Here is a 17,841-nt window from a genome sequence, read left to right on the forward strand (position 1 = left end):
GGTATCTTTCTGACGTCATGTCACCTAGTAAGTCTGCGTGCCTCAGGGGTCCCATTTACTTTTGGCAGCTTCCTTGTATGTTGAAAGAACAGATTTTGTGGACTGTCTGTCTTCTGTGAGAATGTCCAGGCCTGCTCTCTCCAGATCATTGCAGAAGGGGAAGCTGGGAGTCTTGTGTGTGTGTTTATTGCCAGTAACTGCTTGATTTCTGAGTATCGCAGTTGTTTGTTCTGAATAAGCAGACTTTCAGGAGAGGAAGTGAGAAGAAGCTCACGTAATTGGGACAGAGCACATTTTCATAAAGGAGGGAAAAAACGGGGCAGCCAATGAAACTGACTGTACTGTAAGTATAATGCAGTTTGTCATCACTTCGACTGCTATGGAGTCCTGAGAGTTGTAGTTTGGTAAGACATCAGTCCTCTTTCAAAAAGGCTAAATGCTTTGCAAAACTATAGATCCCAGGAATCCATAGCACTACACATGCTAGAAATGTGTATATCATGGGTGTGCAATGCTGTATAAGTCCAAAGCAGCTTTTCACTGATGAATAGGTGGATTCCTTCTGTAGTTCTGTTGTTGTCGTCACTGTTTTGTGGGTCACGGTGACACTAGTGCCTGGTATGGTGTCTTCCCACATGGCATACATTGCGGTTTTGCGATGGGTGGTTTGGGGTGGAGTTTGCTGCATGCAGCCTGGAACTGTTTGTTTGCTCACCCAGATTGGAGATCCTGAGCCGTATGAATAATTTGGGACTTGCCACCCACTTTGCCAGGTCAATGAGGACAGGTTTTGTGTGGGTTAATGAGGCAGGGGTGGCTCATCTACATGGTCAATGTTCAGAGTAACTAGTGTATAGATCTTGTTTTGCCTAGGTATGCATTTTTTGAGGTGCATTCTTTCCTTTCTCTGCTTTTTGCTTACACCTTTTCGCTCTCTTTCCTTTGGTTGCTTGCTTGTCCTCATACATTTCCCCCCTCTTCTTGCTATTCTTTCTCTTCCCTACTTTTTATTTCCTTCCCTATGTTCATATCATTACTCCTTTCCTTTCTCTTCCTTCCTTCCCTCAAACCAACCAACATGCATATATACATTGATTTTTATGTAGACAGAAAATAGATATGTTGGTCCAGATGAGTTCACATTAGATTGTATACCTTTGGTCCATAGTCAAGACATTTTGGGATTGAAGGTCTTCAACAGGAAAAGAGATTCTGCCTTCTTTGCTATAAGTTGTCTTGCAATGGAATGGACTCACCCGGAGGGCAATGAACTCTCCATCTTTGGAAGTCTTTAAGCCGAGTTTGGGCATCTTTCAGAAGTACTTTAGTTGTGTATTCCAGGTCAGTGGGGACAGGTTTTGTGTGGATTACTGAGGCAGGATTGGCTCATCTGTGTGACCCATTATTAAGACTAATATGCAAGTATCAGAATGGGGCTAGATGACCCCTAAGTTCTCTTCCAACTTTTTGATTCTGCACTGCCTCTGTTGCAACTGGATGCCACCAAGCAAACTCTCGCTCTTTTCTATTTCCTCTTTCAATTTTGTCTTCTGTCTACATTAGGGAAGTGACCCTTTAAAAACATATGTATATAGTATATGTACACACCCTGAGTTGGGCTCAGTGTTGCTGCAACAAAGGCAACCCATTCAGATAAACGCTGCACTGTTCTTGTTGTTTTGCTGCCAGCCCTCTTTCTTATAGTCGGCCCCCTGTTCCTTTTTTGCAATCTCACAGTGCCCAGCTGTGGGTTATTTTTTCTACTTTGTAGGTTTGAACTATGTGAAAAATCATATAACGTCGCACAGAACAAGAGAAAAGGGTTCTGGCAGCTGCTCCCTCCTGGGAGAACGAGTTGTTAACTTTCACTCTGGAGAAGCTAACAGGTCAATGTCTCCATCTTCTCGAAGTCCAGGAAGTGCAGCTTCCTTAATTGATTCAAGCTTTTGTCCTTGGCTGCTTCCCACACGCAGCAAAGAGACATGTTTCCACAGCAGATTAGGACTAAATGCATTGGATGTATTAGAGCTTTAGGAGAACCAGCCCGGTCATCTATTCCCAATTGTCCAGTAAAAAGAAAGCTAGGCATACTAACTTGGAGATGACAAGTCCATTTAATACTAGCTGCTTCGGTTCTTCTAAAAGAGAAAGAAGGGGCCCAGACCTCCTGCCTGAGGACCCTTTGGGCAGCAGATGCTGAGACAAATCTAGGTGCTATCTGTTTGCATTTTTTTCCTAAGGGCATGTCTACATTGTAGAATAAATGTAGTTTGACATTGCTTTACCTGCCATGGCTCAATGCAATGGGATCCTGGTAGCTGTAGTTTTACCAGGTCCTTAGCATTCTCTTCCAAAGAGCTTCCCAGGATTCCATCGTACTGAGCCATAATCATTTTAGTAGTCTCAAACCTCATTCATTCCATAGTGTAGATGCAACCTGAAGCAATCTTAGGCCTAAAAGTATGGTGTAGTTCAATATTCAGTTTCTACAAGGCCTTGCCAATTACCTTGCTGAGAAACCCACCAGCAAACTCCAGGCAAAACTGCTTCTTCCATTTGATAATTATGGGGCATTCTAGCTCTTCTCCTGGAAGCAACATATATAGCCATCCTGGTCAATAACCCTTTAGGACATTAACTTCCATGGGTTTCTTCAAGCCTTTCTTGAATGAGTCCAGTGCTACATCCTGTGGCAGCAAGGTCTGCAATCTCCTATCATTCAGCTTCAGTGGATTTTAGTAGCAGGGGAAGAGCTTCGCTCAGGCTGAACTCTGTATCAGGTTCACCTCCTCAATGTCTGGCAGATCTGGCTTCCTTATCATTGGTTTATAGTCCAGCCAGAGTCCAGGGGAAGCCTTGGGCATAATTTAGGAACACTAGATTTTTACATTGTATTGATTCAATGAAAAATGAGCATATTCATTCTTTAGCATGCAAAAAAGGAAGGAAGGGGGAAGGAAAAAAAACTTTTATGGCCCCCATCCACTTATTCCTGGTCATTTGATGTTGAGTCAGAGGAAAGGAAGGCATGAGGGTCAGAATGGGCCGAGAGATTGTTTCATATTGCGTGTTTGTCTCTTTTTCAAAAACCTTTCAGCATCTGGCTTTATGAACTTACATGGAACTTGCATCTGACTTTGCAGCTTTGTTTGGTTGTTTTAAAAAGATATCTTTTAAACTTAGTTTTACCTTCTGAGCTGTCTGACAGTGATCCCATTGTAGGCCCAGACCTTCCATTATGTAAAGTGTGGCGGATGCTTCAGTTAAGAGGCAGTGGGGAATGCCAAAGAACAGTATGGCATGGCACCCAGCCTTCCTTACTTCTCCTAAACTGAGATAAAAAAACACATGCCTCAGTAACGACTATTTTTCCATGACTGATATCTTTGTGTGATACCGTCCTTTTTTTCCTTTCAGAGGTGGCTCCGGTGACCTTCCGATGTGGGGCTAGATTATGAGCGCCAACAAGAACGCTCGCTACAACCGGTTCCCCAGCACTGCGACCACTAGTCCTTCCTCGGAAAACAATAACGGGGTAAGAGATGGGCATGGGATTCTGGTTGCATTTCTTTTGGCGAAAATGTTCTTTTACATCCAAATCTGCCAAGTGAAAATGTGGCACATAAATAAATCTCCCGATTATAGCATTTTTTTGGTGTAGGGAGACGTGTGTTCCACAGAAGAAATAATATTTTCACCCTAGAAGTATTGTTAATTATGTGGGAAATGCAGTATTCTGCACCAAGCAACCACACACAAAATAAGATTTTTTCCATTGAACATGGTTTTGGGTCAGTTTAAAAACAATAACAACAACAATATATTTATTGCCCACTTTTTCTTGTGAGTTGAGGCTGGGTATAATATTAAATCAAAGAGATCAAACACTCTTAAAATACAGTACAGAGCTGTTATTTTCATCCTTAGTGCCATTCTTTTACAAATGTGATCACATTTTGTTGCAATTTTTTGTGGGTATCTTTCCCCTTTTTTGTTTTCTTTTCATTTTGTTTTGGTTTGGTTTGGTTTTCTTTCTTTGTAACCTTGTTCCATTATTTTCTGGCTGTGGAGTATTAATAGAGAAGTGTTTTCTCTTTCTTACAGACAAGAATGGAGACCACCTTTGGCCCGACGTACGCCGCCGTGACCACCATCACTAAAGGTCAGTCCTAAGCAACATATTCTTATCAAGGGAACCAAGATAATTTTACAATTTTGCTGGCTTTGATAGGAATGTGAAGGGTTGTAAAACTGCCAAATTTATTTTGGTTCTCATTGGTTTGAAAAGCTCAGAAACCTTTGTAAAACTACAGATATTCTCAGACTTCAGTCCTCCAAGTGTTTTGGACTTCAGTTCCCAGAATTCCTAGCTATTGGCTGAACTGGCTGCAGTTCCTGGGAGCTGAAGTCCAAAACACCCAGAAGACCAAAGTTTGTTTACCACTGACATAGTGGCTTGAAGCAAACCAAAGAATTGCCTCATGGGGTCAGGGGGAAAAAAAAGATCTACTGTAATTAGAAATGGTTATCATAGTTGGAGAATGGGTCTGGAGTATAGGAAGCTGACGTGTTACAGAATATCTGATGGTTTTGTCGTCCTCCTTCTAGCGGATGGGACCAGTACCTTCCAAAAGCACCGCCGGACGCCTTCCTCTTCCAGCACTCTCACTTATTCCCCGCGCGATGAGGATGACAGCATGGTATGTGCCTCAAAGCTTACACTTGGAGGAAATGCTCGTTGAGGAGCCAAATCTGGTGGTGTCTTGATTGCATTGAATTTGGGCTACTGTAACACACTCTTCATGGGACTGCCTTTAATGTAATAATAATAATAATAATAATAATAATAATAATAATAATAATAATAATAATAATAACAACAACAACAACAACAACAACTTTATTTTTATACCCGCCTCTATCTCCCCAAAGGGGACTCAGGGCGGCTTACATGGGCCAAGCCCGAATAAAAACAATAGCAATATAAAACATGACAAGAGACATGCACAATTATAAAAATTTAAACATTAGCCAATAAAAACAAATGAGAAGAACTAATAAAAATATGCATTAAAACGGAGAGGTTGTAAAAGTAGACTGGGTAAGGTGCACCATATAAATATTGTAAACACGAGGTGACTGATAAAGTGCTGCAAATTCTTGGAAGTGCAAATTGGGATGGGAATAGATCCTGTGTCTATATCAAGCTGACAAAGGTAAAAAGTGCAAACCGGTACAATAATGGTCACAGATACAGGATTGTTATGGGGATGAGCAATCTTTATCCAAAGGCCTGAGTGAAGAGCCAGGTTTTCAAGCTCTTTCTGAATGCTACCAGGGTGGGGGCTTGCCTGAAACCTTTGGAAACTGTTTGGAAATCTCAGCAGGCCCAAAGTGCTGACTGGGGAGAGGAGCAGGGAGCATAAACTGTATTTCCTCATATCTCAAAATGGGGTGTTTCTTAGAAGCGCAAGTGTTTTTCTATATCTAGAAATAAAGCTTTCACCTCATTGGTGGTACTGAGATGAGCATGCATCTTACCATCAGTGGCATCTTAGAATCAAAGAAATATGGTAACACTTGTCAAAATTGTTTCACTGGCAACCAGTTCAAAGTTCTAGTTACGATCTATAAAAAATTATATATGGCTTAGGTCCATATCTTTCTGTAAAAGCCTACTAGAGTCTTAAGTTCTATAAGGGGATCTTAAAACTTACTTTTGTTGTGTGCAGGTACTCCATCTCAGATTAAAGAGTAGATAGGCAAACGAAAGTTATTTGTGTCTCTGTGTAAGCAGAGAGAGGCTTCACAGTGCTCTTGTCTGAAGTAAAGTATAATAAAGCACCCTAAAGACTTTTGCCCCAGTGGCGAAGAGCTGCTGAACTTGCAGACCGAAAGGTCGCAGGTTCAAATCCTGGGAGCGGAGTGAGTGCCTGCTATTAGCTCCAGCTTCTGCCAACCTAGCAGTTCGAAAACATGCCAATGTGAGTAGATCAATAGGTACCGCTCTGGCGGGAAGGTAACAGCGCTCCATGCAGTCATGCTAGGCACATGACCTTGGAGGTGTCTACGGACAACGCCGGCTCTTCAGCTTAGAAATGGAGATGAGCACCAACCCCCAGAGTCAGACATGACTGGACTTGACATCAGGGGAAACCTTTACCTTTACTAAGTCCTTTTGGGAAGAAGGAAGAAATTACAGGAAGCAAAACACCTTGATCTACAAAACAAAAGTGAAAAGCAAGACAGGAAGCACGCAGCGCAGGGTTCCGTCTGTCCCTAGTTGCTCAGTATATTAAGTATTGACTTCCTAGATGCTCAGTATATATAAGTCTTCACTTCCAACTCTCAGGTCACTCAAGCTTTGGTTGAAAAGCATTGGTTGAAAAGCTGCAAGCTGTGTATGTGATTCTTCAGGCGACATCCCATTCCTAGCCAGTCCCAGCAAACGCAAGGGCCGTCCCGGCTTAATGATTGGTGGGCATTGCGCCCACTGGGTTTCCCCACCCCGACCCACCCCCCCAAAACAGGAAGCTGCAAAGCAGAACCCAGAGCAGATTGAATAGGAGGAAGTCTCCTGACACAAAAAGAGATTTGGCAGAGGCCAGGAAAGGAGCCGCCGGGCAGCAAGCGCTCCCTGAAAGAGTAGAAGGTCTGGGAAAGAAGCATGTTAAGCCTTTGGTAAGGGATTGGGTCATATTTTGGACAGAGTAGCCCAAGGGTCCATGTTGGGAAGGTGAGCTTGAACGTAGAAAAATCAGAGAGGCCGAAAGGGAGGTTTTTCTGGCCCGTTTGAGAGTTCTTCGAAGACTCGTCATTGTCTTCCGCTTCCACAATTAAGGAGCCGTCGGCTGAAGGAGGAGCTCAGGAAATAAGGACTCTGTCGGAGTTCAGGAAAACTACTGGATTCAACTTTTTGATTTTGCAGGAAGAAAGGGACGGGGAGGGGAAAGAGTTTAGAGCTCGAAATGGCCAAGGACCATTATATCTTAGGGACCGCCTCATTCCTTTCTTCCATCAGTGGTCACCTCGATCCTCCCAGGAAAATCTCCTATACGTACCGGGCCCTAGGGAGGTACACCTGGAAGCTACAAGGCGTAGAGCTTTTTCGATCTATGCTCTAATTCTGTGGAACTCATTGCCTCCATATGTTAGAGCAATATCGGAGTTGCGACCTTTTGGAAAAGCGCTCAAGACTTGGCTGTTTGGTTGTGCATTTAGGTAAATCAGATCTAAGTTGCCAAATAGTCACTGTTGAATATTTTTAGGTTGAATGTTTTTATGTTGAATGTTTTTATGTTGAATGTTTTTATATTGTGGAATGATATTTTAAATTGTAAGTCGCTAAGAGCACTTTGGTGGAGAGCGACTAATTAAGAAATAAAGTGAAGTGAAATGAAGAAGTGAAGTTGTGTATGTTTTCTTGGAAGTGTGCAGGGATTCCTGGTGAAAAATAAGAAGACAAAATTTGCTAGGGGAAAAACTCCATGAATGAATATTTGAAAGGTTTTCAAAAGCAAGAGGGAGCAGACTTGTTTTCTGCTGCCCTGGAGACTAGGACTCAGTGGAGCAATGGGTTCAAATGACAGGAAAAGAGATCCCACCTGAACCTTAGGAAGCACTTCCTGATCATAAGAAGAGCTGTTCAACAATGGAACTTTCTGCCTCGGAGTTTGGTGGAAGCTCTTCCTTTGGAGGCTTTCAAACAGGCTGGGTGGCAATCTGTCAGGGGTGCTTTGATTGTGGCATCAAGGAGTTGGATTAGATGGCTTTTGAGGTGTCTTCTGCCTCTGTGATTCTATGATTTGCAGTATATGGAAAGGTAGGTTTTAGGGAGTACTCACAGAGTCAGAATATTCTTAGAGTGTATTAAACATTTCCAAACTTAGGTAGCCAGGACAAGAGTGGTTGAATTTCTATAACTTCATTCAGATTATCTCTGTTTCTCTGCAGCCCCCCATCAACACTCCACGTCTTTCCGACTCCGCCATCTCCGTCCGCTCCTTGCACTCCGAGTCCAACATGTCCCTGCGTTCCACTTTCTCTCTCCACGAAGAGGAGGAGGAGCCAGTAGGTATTTGGGAGGTCTGGGAAAACTTCCTTAAAAGAGGTCTGGGACAGCTTCCTTAAAAAGACACTCGTCTTCCTGGAAAAAACTAGAGAATTTGTCCATAAAGAATGGTTTAACATGAGGAAGTTAACCTATCAATTGAGATGAGCCAAAAGGGAAACGAAGGAAACTATTTGATAGCACACTGAAGCCATTTATGAGCTTCGTTGGTAAAAGCAAAGGCGAATTTAAACCACTAAGAAAGATTGTGGACAATTAGAAAAAAAATTACAATATTTTGATGTAATAGATAAAATTGGAATTGACGGCTTTTTATAATGCTACTAGCTGTGCCTGGCCACGTGTTGCTGTGGCGAAGTATGGTGGTATGGGAAATAAAGTATTGAGGAATTGGTGGTAGTTAAGGTAAAGGGTAAAGGTTTCCCCCTGACATTAAGTCCATTATAAATGGGTTATATAGCAGTGTGGAAGGGCCTTGAGTCTACACTGCCATATAATCCAGTTAAAATCAGATAATCTGTATTTTATAGGCAGTGTAGAAGAGGCCTAAATGAGGCCTAACTCTGCCTGTCCCCTGGGCTGAGTGAGTTGCTAGGAGACCAAGTGGGCGAAGTTTAGCCTTCTAACTGGCAGCAATTGGATAAAAACTATTATTCCTCTCCCTCTAATTAGGACTTTATTTTTCTTTTCTTTTGGTTGTATGAATGTAGAGGCATGGATGAGGGGTTGTGCTGCCAAGTTTAGTGTTTCTGGGATGTGTATTTTTGTTTTGTCCTAGGCCGAAATTTCATTACCCTTTTATATATATAGATGTGAGCGATGGGAGGGGGAGGGGATATAGAACTTGGAATATAATTGCATTGTGTTTTAAATGTTTTAAAATAAAACATTTTAAAAACCTTGTCAACTAAATGAAGGATATGATGTTTGTTAAAATAATTTATTTTCTAAGTTCTTTTTGAAACATTCATGCCTTGCCTTATTGCTGAGCTTGCAACAATTTAATCCTGCTAAATAATAATAATAATAATAATAACAACAACCTCCCTCTTCTTGCGACTCAAGGCGGGGTGCCATAGGTTAGAACGGAAATAAAACGCAACAGTATTAAAATGTCCCATATTTTTGGAAGGCTGGTTGCTGTTGGCTCCAGTTGCAGGCTGCAAAAGACTGGCAATTACAAGCCTTTCCATTGTTTGCAGATGGATCCCGACTTGGGAGTGAATAATCTGCTTGTTATTTATTGGTTTTGGCTCTTGTGTCCTCTGTGCTGCATCTGAGCAACAATTCCCTTCCTATTTTGCCCTGACTTTGTTTGCGATTCCCTTTCTCTTTGCAGGAACCATTGGTGTTTGCGGAGCAGCCCTCGGTGAAGCTCTGCTGCCAGTTGTGTTGCAGTGTGTTCAAAGATCCAGTGATCACAACTTGCGGGGTAAGGAATCCCATAGACACATAGGCCTGGAACTTTTGAAGACAGTGGTGGTATCTGGCAAACTGTTATTGCTGCTGCACAGAGACTGCCAACTTTGGCTGTAATTTCAGGAAACTGTTCAGATAATCAGTGCAAAACCTTTCAGATCTTCCTGTTATACTTCTAATAAAATATTGCTGAAAGAACGTCTCGATAGAAAGAATCAGATGTGTCTCACAGCTTCAAATGCCTCGATCTCAAAGGAACATAGGCTTTGGCAACATATTATTCTGCATATATCTTCACCCCTGTCCATTGAATTTGGTCAAAGAGGACGCTTTCCTACGTATATTTTAAGATATTTAGATTTCTCACATGCCTTGCGGGAAAAAGGGCTCTCTCATTGTCTTTGGAAATGGGAAAAGGAAGGTGTATTTATGTCATTTCGCAGCTCACTATCCCAGATACGCTGCTGTATGTTTTCTTTGGTTTTTGCATAGCCCGTAGTGTCTAATCTGAGTGACACTCAAACTATTAGAAAAGGAATATGTTCTGTGAAATGCTCTTGGGGAACCTGGAGTGCTGGGGAACACACTCATATGTTTTCTTTGGTTTTTGTGTAGCCCATAGTGTCGAATCTGAGTGGCACTCAAACTATAGCCGCCTTGAGTTGAGAAAGACGGGATAGAAATGTCGTAAATATATAATAAATAAATAAATATTAGGAAAGGAGTATGTTGCTGGGAAAGGCTGTTGGGGAATCTGGAGTTGCATCCCTCCTTCCGCAGGAGGCAAATGTCCTTTTTATAGAGTTGGAAAAGATCTCCAAAGGTCATCCAGTCCAACCCCCTTCTGCCACGAAGGAAGACACCATAAAAAACCCCCAACAGATGGCCATCCAGCCGCTGCTTTGGAAACCTCCAGAAAAGCAGGCTCCATCATCATTATTATTAGCAAACATGGTGATGATGTTGATTACAGATCCATAGAGTCGGAAGATACCCCAAAGGCCATCTAGTCCAACCCCTTTCCGCCAGACAGGAAGACACCATCATAGCCTTCCTGAGAGATGGTCCTCCAAACTCTGGATGATAGATTCCTAGAGACCCTCAAAGGCCATCTAGTCCAAACCCCTTCTGCCATAAAGGGAGACACAATCCAAGCCCTTCCAACAGATGGCCATCTAGACTGTGTTTCAAAACCTCCAGAGAAGAAAACTCCATCATTATTACTTTTAAAAACATGCTTATAGATTCATAGGTTTGGTAGAGTCTCCAAGGGCCATCCAGTCCAACCCCCTTCTGCCAGACAGGAAGACACAATCAAAACCCTATTGACAGATGTCCATCCAACCTCTGCTTCAAAACCTCCAGAGAAGGAGGTGATGATGATTATAGATTCATAATGATGGACATGATGATGACTATAGATTCATGATGATGGACTGATGATGATTATAGATTCATAGAATTGGAAGATACCCCAAAGGTCATCTAGTCCAACCCTTTTCTGCCAGACAGGAAGACACCATCCAATTCTTTCCAACAGATTCCAACTTCCAGGGAAGGAGACTTGACTGAACTCCAAGGCAATCTATATTCCCTGATTGAATAGCTCTTTTCCCTTTTATAATATTCCCAGCCATCCTTTGCCTTTTTCTCATAGGGAGGGAGGTGGTGACGGCTGGAGGAAGCCGCTGGCTGTGTTTTGGCCTCTCTGGCCCTTTTTTACAGCTGTTTGGGGCAGGAAAGGGAAGCAGGAGGCTGCGATAGTCTTAGCTGCAGGCTGAATCCTGACCAAAACCCCCACAGGGTGCCCCTTCCCTCCCTCTGTACTGTTTCTCTGCATCCTGAAATTGTCCGGCTGGTGTTTGCTTTGGTGTGGGCAGCAGGGCCTTAAATGCGGGGCCCGTTTTATTGCCCCTTGGCCCAGCCATCTCTCGATGCATCCTGAATAAGCCAAAACGTTCAAAGTATAAAATAATGTGCCAAGCCAGGGAAATGGCTGAGTTTATCGCACCATTGTTCATTTTGCATTTTCAGATCTATAAAGAGATTTGAACAGAAATTTAAAATGCTATTTTCAGAAAGATTCAGCCATACCTAAACTCATATGTGGCAATATATCCTGATGTATATATAGTTCCTTTAGTCTTTCCATTGAGGCCACGGTCAACCCCTTTCTGCTTTGACTCAAGCAGGAAAAATCCCTTGCGTTATGGTCTTAATAAAACTCCAGACAGAGGCCACTATGAGCCTAAAACTCCATTTATTGGCCATGCAAACCTATCATAGGTTTTTTTTTTTGTTAAGAGGGAGTTTGCCGTTGCATTCCTCCGAATTTCTGCTTAATGTTGGGAAATTGTCTGGAAAAAATATAATTCCATCACTTTGAAATCCGGTTTGTAGGATTATAGTGACCAGGGAGAGTTGGATGGTCTTTTGTACTTATATTGTTCTTCTTTATTGTACCTATCTGTTCTTAATTTAACTTGTTCTACATTCACTGTAGTACTATAGAATCATAGAATCATAAAATAGTAAGAGTTGGAAGAGACCTCATGGGCCATCCAATCCAACCCCCTGCCAAGAAGCAGGAAATTCAAAGCACCCCCAACAGATGGCCATCCAGCCTCTGTTTAAAAGATTCCAAAGAAGGAGCCTCCACCACAGTCTGAGGCAGAGAGTTCCACTGCCGAACAGCCCTTCTCACTGTGAGGAAGTTCTTCCTGATGTTCAGGTGGAATCTCCTTTCCTGTAGTTTGAAGCCATTGTTCCGCGTCCTAGTCTGCAGGACAGCAGAAAACATAGAAGTTTTAAAAACGTAATAAATATTTGTTGTTTTGTTTTGCATTTTCTCTGCAGCACACATTTTGCAGGAGATGTGCCTTAACTTCTGGTAGGTGCTAGAAAACATGACCATTTTATCTTCTTTCCTTCCTTCCTTCCTTCCTTCCTTCCTTCCTTCCTTCCTTCCTTCCTTCCTTCCATCCATCCATCCATCCATCCATCCATCCATCCATCCATCCACATTTTCATTATTTTTTTCTTGGCTTTTTTCTCTTTAACTTCTGAATTTTAACCTTCATTCTATTGGTAAATGTTAGTCTCCATATTATCTGTGTGTATTTCTTATATGTATTTTACTAGGGTTTTGTTTTACCTTGCTGTTTTAACCACATTGTGCTCATGCTGTAGGGTCAAGGAGAGGTGGGCAAGTATTATTATTATTATTATTATTATTATTATTATTATTATTATTATTAATAATAATAATAATAATAATAATAATAATATATTAATATTAATACTACTACTAATACTTTACTTTTACTGTGATGAGGGCCATATACCACTGGATATTATCTCATCTGCTTTATGTATGTTTCCCTTTTTCCACCCATAAAGAATTGCCTAGATCCCCAAAGCAGAACCCAAAGGGTTGGAAGGGACCCCTAAAGGCCATCCAATCTAACCCCCTTCTACCAGACAGGAAAAGCACAATCCAAGCCCTCCCAACAGATGGCCATCTAGCCTCTGCTTAAAAGCCTCCAAGGAAGGAGATTGACATATTCAAATCCTAAAGTTGGAAGAGATTCCCAAAGGCCATTCAGTCTAACTCCACTCTGTCATAATGATACAGTCAAAGCTCTCCCGACAGATGACCATACAGCCGCTGTTTAAAGACTTCCATAGACTCCTAGAGTTGGAAGAGACCCCTACAGGCCATCCAATCCACTCCCATTCTGCCAGGAAGACACAACCAAAGCTCTCTGCTAAAAGCCTCCAGAGAAGGAGACTCCCATGACCCTCTGAGGCAGATTTTATTTATTTTCTTGTTGGTTGTATCTGTATCTGCTTATGAAGGCAACGGTTGCCCTTCTTCCACAGAGAAGTGTCCGGTAGACAATGCCAAACTGACAGTGGTGGTCAACAACATTGCTGTCGCGGAGCAGATTGGGGAGCTCTTCATCCACTGCAAGTACGGCTGCCGCCCCGTTGCCAGTGGCAAGCCTCCGGTCTTCGAGGTGGACCCCCACGGCTGCCCCTTCACCATTAAGCTGAGTGTCAGGAAGTAAGTCTGGTTCTTAAATATTTCAGTAGTAATTAATTGGTGGTGTTAAACATGCAGTGCAGTACTAAGACAAATCTTAAGCTGTCGTAAAAGCATCACATCTGAAATATGACATAATATTATAAAATATTATGGTTCACCCCAGTATTTTAAAGGACCCAGCTGGTATTTTCTCTTGTCTTTTTCAGCTGGCTGTGATTAATATGGGAGGTTGCTATATATTCCACATTTAAACCTCCACCCCTCTTCAGTCCAAGAATTTACTTTGAACCTTGCTAAACACCTACCATATATACTCGAAGATAAGCCGAGTTTTTCAGCTCTTTTTTTTTTAATTGAAAAAGCCTCCCTCGGCTTATAATGGGGTCAAGGCTAAGGCCGGGCAACAGAACCTGAAGGCCATTGCTTGCAATATATGATATATTTCTCTCTTCACCTCCCCTATCAGTGTGTTTTCCAAAGCCTCCCTCGCTCTTAACCAAGGAAATGTTTTGAAAAGGGAAAGACGCCCTTGCAAGTCAGGAAGAAGAAAAATATATATCCATTAATCTTATAAAAGCATTTCCCCCTGAAATATTTGTTAAACTCTCCTACAGATATATAGGCATTAACCCCCTGCATGCATTTGCAATCCCTATATACTTATGTATCTGTATCTGTCTATCTATATACATTAATTTTATATATGAATTTTCCCCTCATATGTTTGCAGGTCTTTGCTAATCCTATATACATATTGATCCATGTACAGTAGAGTCTCACTTATCCAACATAAACGGGCCGTCAGAATGTTGGATAGGCGAATATGTTGGATAATAAGGAGGCATTAAGGAAAAGCCTATTAAACATCAAATTAGGTTATGATTTTACCAATTAAGTACCAAAACATCATGTTAGATAACAAATTTGGCAGAAAAAGTCGTTCAATACGGAGTAATGCTATGTAGTAATTACTGTATTTATGAATTTAGCACCAAAATATCACGATATATTGAAAACATTGACTACAAAAATGCGTTGGATAATCCAGAACGTTGGATAAGCGAATATTGGATAAGTGAGACTCTACTGTACCTTTATATCTATATCCATATATATACATTATTTAACCTACTGATGCCTCGATTAATGTAATTTTATTGGTATCTATTTTTATTTTGAAATTTACCAGTAGCTGCTTCATTTCCCACCCTCGGCTTATTCTTGGGACAATAAGTTATCCCACTTTTTGTGGTAAAATTAGGTGCCTCGGCTTATATTTGGGTCGGCTTATACTCGTGTATATACGGTAGTTTAATCCTGTTAATTGTTCATTCTTAGATAGTTCTCAATTTAATTCTGTTTTAATTTTTATAGTCTTTAGGTTTTAAATTGCATTGTATTTCCCATTGTTCACACTTTGAGTATATAAATAAACATGTAAAGTAAGTATTCCTGCATTTGGGGCCTTGTGGCTGAGGTTTGTACCTCTCCTGGGATAGGGTGAAAGTGGGGTAAGGTCTTCCTCTTCTGACTGTTCTGACCCTGTTCCTTTCCCAGGGACCATGAGGGCAGCTGCGACTACCGGCCCGTGCGCTGCCCCAACAACCCCAACTGCCCGCCGCTTCTCAAGATGAACCTGGAGGCCCACCTGAAGGAGTGCGAACACATCAAGTGCCCCCATTCCAAATACGGGTGAGTGGAAACCCTTCTGAAAGGGCAGAGAAGTTGGGAATGGGCTCGGAGCGGATTATCCCTTTCGCAACTTTCCCTACTCACAGATTGCTGAGCCTTCTACCAGATTGTTATTTTAGAAATTATTTTAGAAACAATTTGATGTCTGTGGCTCCCCAGAGCTTAGAATCCTAAAGTTGGGAGCAGCCCCAAATCCCAAAGTTGGGAGCAGCCATCCATCCAATCCCATGCTGCTTTCATGTAGGAAAAGCACCATTAAAGCCCTCCTGACAGATAGCCAACCAGCCTCTGAATCATAGAATCCTAGAGTTGGAAGGAATGCCAGGGGCCATCTAATCCAACCCCTTTCTGCCTTCATGCAAGAAAAGCACCATGAAAACCACCCTGAGTCCTCTCGAGGAGATAGAGCGGTATATAAAGTAGTAGTAGTAGTAGTTGTTGTTGTTGTTATTGGAACCCCGGTGGCGAAGTGTGTTAAAGCACTGAGCTGCTGAACTTGCAGACTAAAAGGCTGCAGGTTCAAATCCTGGGAGCGGAGTGAGTGCCCACTATTAGCTCCAGCTTCTGCCAACCTAGCAGTTTGAAAACATGCCAATGTGAGTAGATCAATAGGTACCGCTCTGGCGGGAAGGTAAGGGCGCTCCATGCAGTCATGCCGGCCACATGACCTTGGAGGTGTCTACGGACAACGCCGGCTCTTCAGCTTAGAAATGGAGATGAGCACCAACCCTCCAGAGTCAGACATGACTGGACTTAACGTCAAGGGAAACCTTTACCTTTACCTATTATTATTATTATGATTATTATTTATGAAAGCCCTACCGACAGATAGCCATCCAGCCTCTTGAATCATAGAATCCTAAAGTTTGAAGAGACCCCATCCAATTCAACCTGCCAGGCCAGAAAGGCACCATCAAAGCCCTCCCGGCAAATGGCCATCCAGCCTTTGTTTAAAAGCCTCCAAAAAAAGAGCCTCCACCGGACTGCAAGCCAGCAACCTGGACCACTGGCTATGCTGGCGGTGCTCTCAGGAATTATTTATTTTTATTATATACTGCTTTTCTCACCCTGGGGGGACTCAAAGCGGTTCACAACATAATCAGTGACAAAAATTCAGTGTCTCACATGGATAAAAGTCACATATCAAATCAATAGACATATAACAGTAGATTAAACCCATTAAAATTATAAAACTGTAACAACAATCACAGACCCAGCATTAAACCTTTAGGCCTTGCATCGATCCCAAAGTGTCTTTAACCACTTCCAGATTCCCAGATTTCTGTTATTCATCAAATGCCTGCTTGAATAACCAAGTCTTAAGATGTTTCCTTAATGCTAAGAGGGAGGGGGACAATCTAATCTCATTGGGATTATTTAATTATTAAATGACGGTATTTCTTCCAATCTAAGACACACTTTCCCCCCTATGTCAATATCTCTAGGAGTGGGACGCGTCTTAGAATTGCAGGTGTGCCATGTGTATTTTTGTTGGTGGAGGTAGTCTTGCAACCTATGGAATCCTCCAGTCGTTTCCCAACAGCAGGAAAGCCACAGGCTTTGCTGTCACAGCGGCCACTGCGTCCCCATTCACTGTCTGATGGCTCCCCTCCCATCCTTCAGGTGCACCTTTATCGGGAACCAGGACACCTACGAGACCCATTTGGAGACGTGCAAATTTGAGGGCCTGAAGGAGTTCTTGCAGCAGACGGACGACCGCTTCCATGAGATGCAGGTGGCCATGGCCCAGAAGGACCAGGAGATCGCCTTCCTGCGCTCCATGCTGGGCAAGCTCTCCGAGAAGATCGACCAGCTGGAGAAGAACCTGGAGCTGAAGTTTGGTGAGTCTCCAAAGAGGTGGAGAGGCCCAGCTGGGTCTTCTATTGGCATAACTCACTCCTGAAAGTCCCACGTGACGCCATTGGTGTGCGTCTTAGGATACCATATTTCATTACATCATAATTGTACTTTTTATCCTGGGGAAAAGGGGGGGGGGTGCGCCTATTATGTGATGAAAACAAATCTGCCTTTTATTCTTCAGGCTTTGCTTTTTAAGTAAACTGCTTTATCTCCAAGACAAAGGAAATGTTATTATTGTGTTATCTTAATGATGGCATTGAATGTTTGCCTTTTATGCGTCCAAAGCCAGTATGGCAAATTCTTTCTGATGGTTCAGTTCATAATATTCTATTAAATCTAATACTAGCCTTATGTTATCCTTCATAAATCTATTTGGTAAAAATCCTGTTTGGTCTTCTTCAATCCATCTTCTTAATTTTTTTTTAACTCTTTCAGCCAGGATATTTGCCAGAATCTTATAGTCAGTATTAGGAGAGAAATTGGTCTATAATTTTTAATCTCCGTTTCACATGTTCCATCTTTATGAATCAAAACTATTTCTGCCTTTGACCATGTTTCTGGATTTTTCTGTTTTGTCATCATTTAGTACCTTTTTTAATAAAGGTGTTAATTCTTGTTTAAATGTTTTGTAAAACCCAGCCGTATATCCATCTGGGCCAGGAGCTTTATCTGAATCCATTTTTTTAATCGCTTTTTCTATTTCCTCCTCAGATATATCTTTATTTAATTGTTCCCTTGTTCCATCGTCCAC

At 42.1% G+C, this 17,841-nt stretch overlaps 1 protein-coding gene across 2 annotated transcripts in view; it reads left to right on the forward strand.

Annotated features, from left to right (window-relative positions):
* traf7 (TNF receptor associated factor 7) overlaps positions 1-17,841 on the forward strand; it is a 38,004-nt gene that overhangs the window by 5,281 nt on the left and 14,882 nt on the right. For both annotated transcript variants that reach the window (XM_062964663.1, XM_062964664.1), the window contains exons 2-10: positions 3,418-3,535; positions 4,105-4,162; positions 4,609-4,700; positions 7,954-8,070; positions 9,411-9,503; positions 12,347-12,380; positions 13,373-13,556; positions 15,096-15,230; positions 16,854-17,071. In XM_062964663.1, the coding sequence (XP_062820733.1) occupies positions 3,455-3,535; positions 4,105-4,162; positions 4,609-4,700; positions 7,954-8,070; positions 9,411-9,503; positions 12,347-12,380; positions 13,373-13,556; positions 15,096-15,230; positions 16,854-17,071 (1,012 nt within the window). In that variant the 5' untranslated portion in view covers positions 3,418-3,454. The remainder of the gene's footprint in view (positions 1-3,417; positions 3,536-4,104; positions 4,163-4,608; positions 4,701-7,953; positions 8,071-9,410; positions 9,504-12,346; positions 12,381-13,372; positions 13,557-15,095; positions 15,231-16,853; positions 17,072-17,841) is intronic.

Source organism: Anolis carolinensis, unplaced genomic scaffold (assembly GCF_035594765.1).
Source record: "Anolis carolinensis isolate JA03-04 unplaced genomic scaffold, rAnoCar3.1.pri scaffold_13, whole genome shotgun sequence".
NCBI lineage: Eukaryota > Metazoa > Chordata > Lepidosauria > Squamata > Dactyloidae > Anolis > Anolis carolinensis.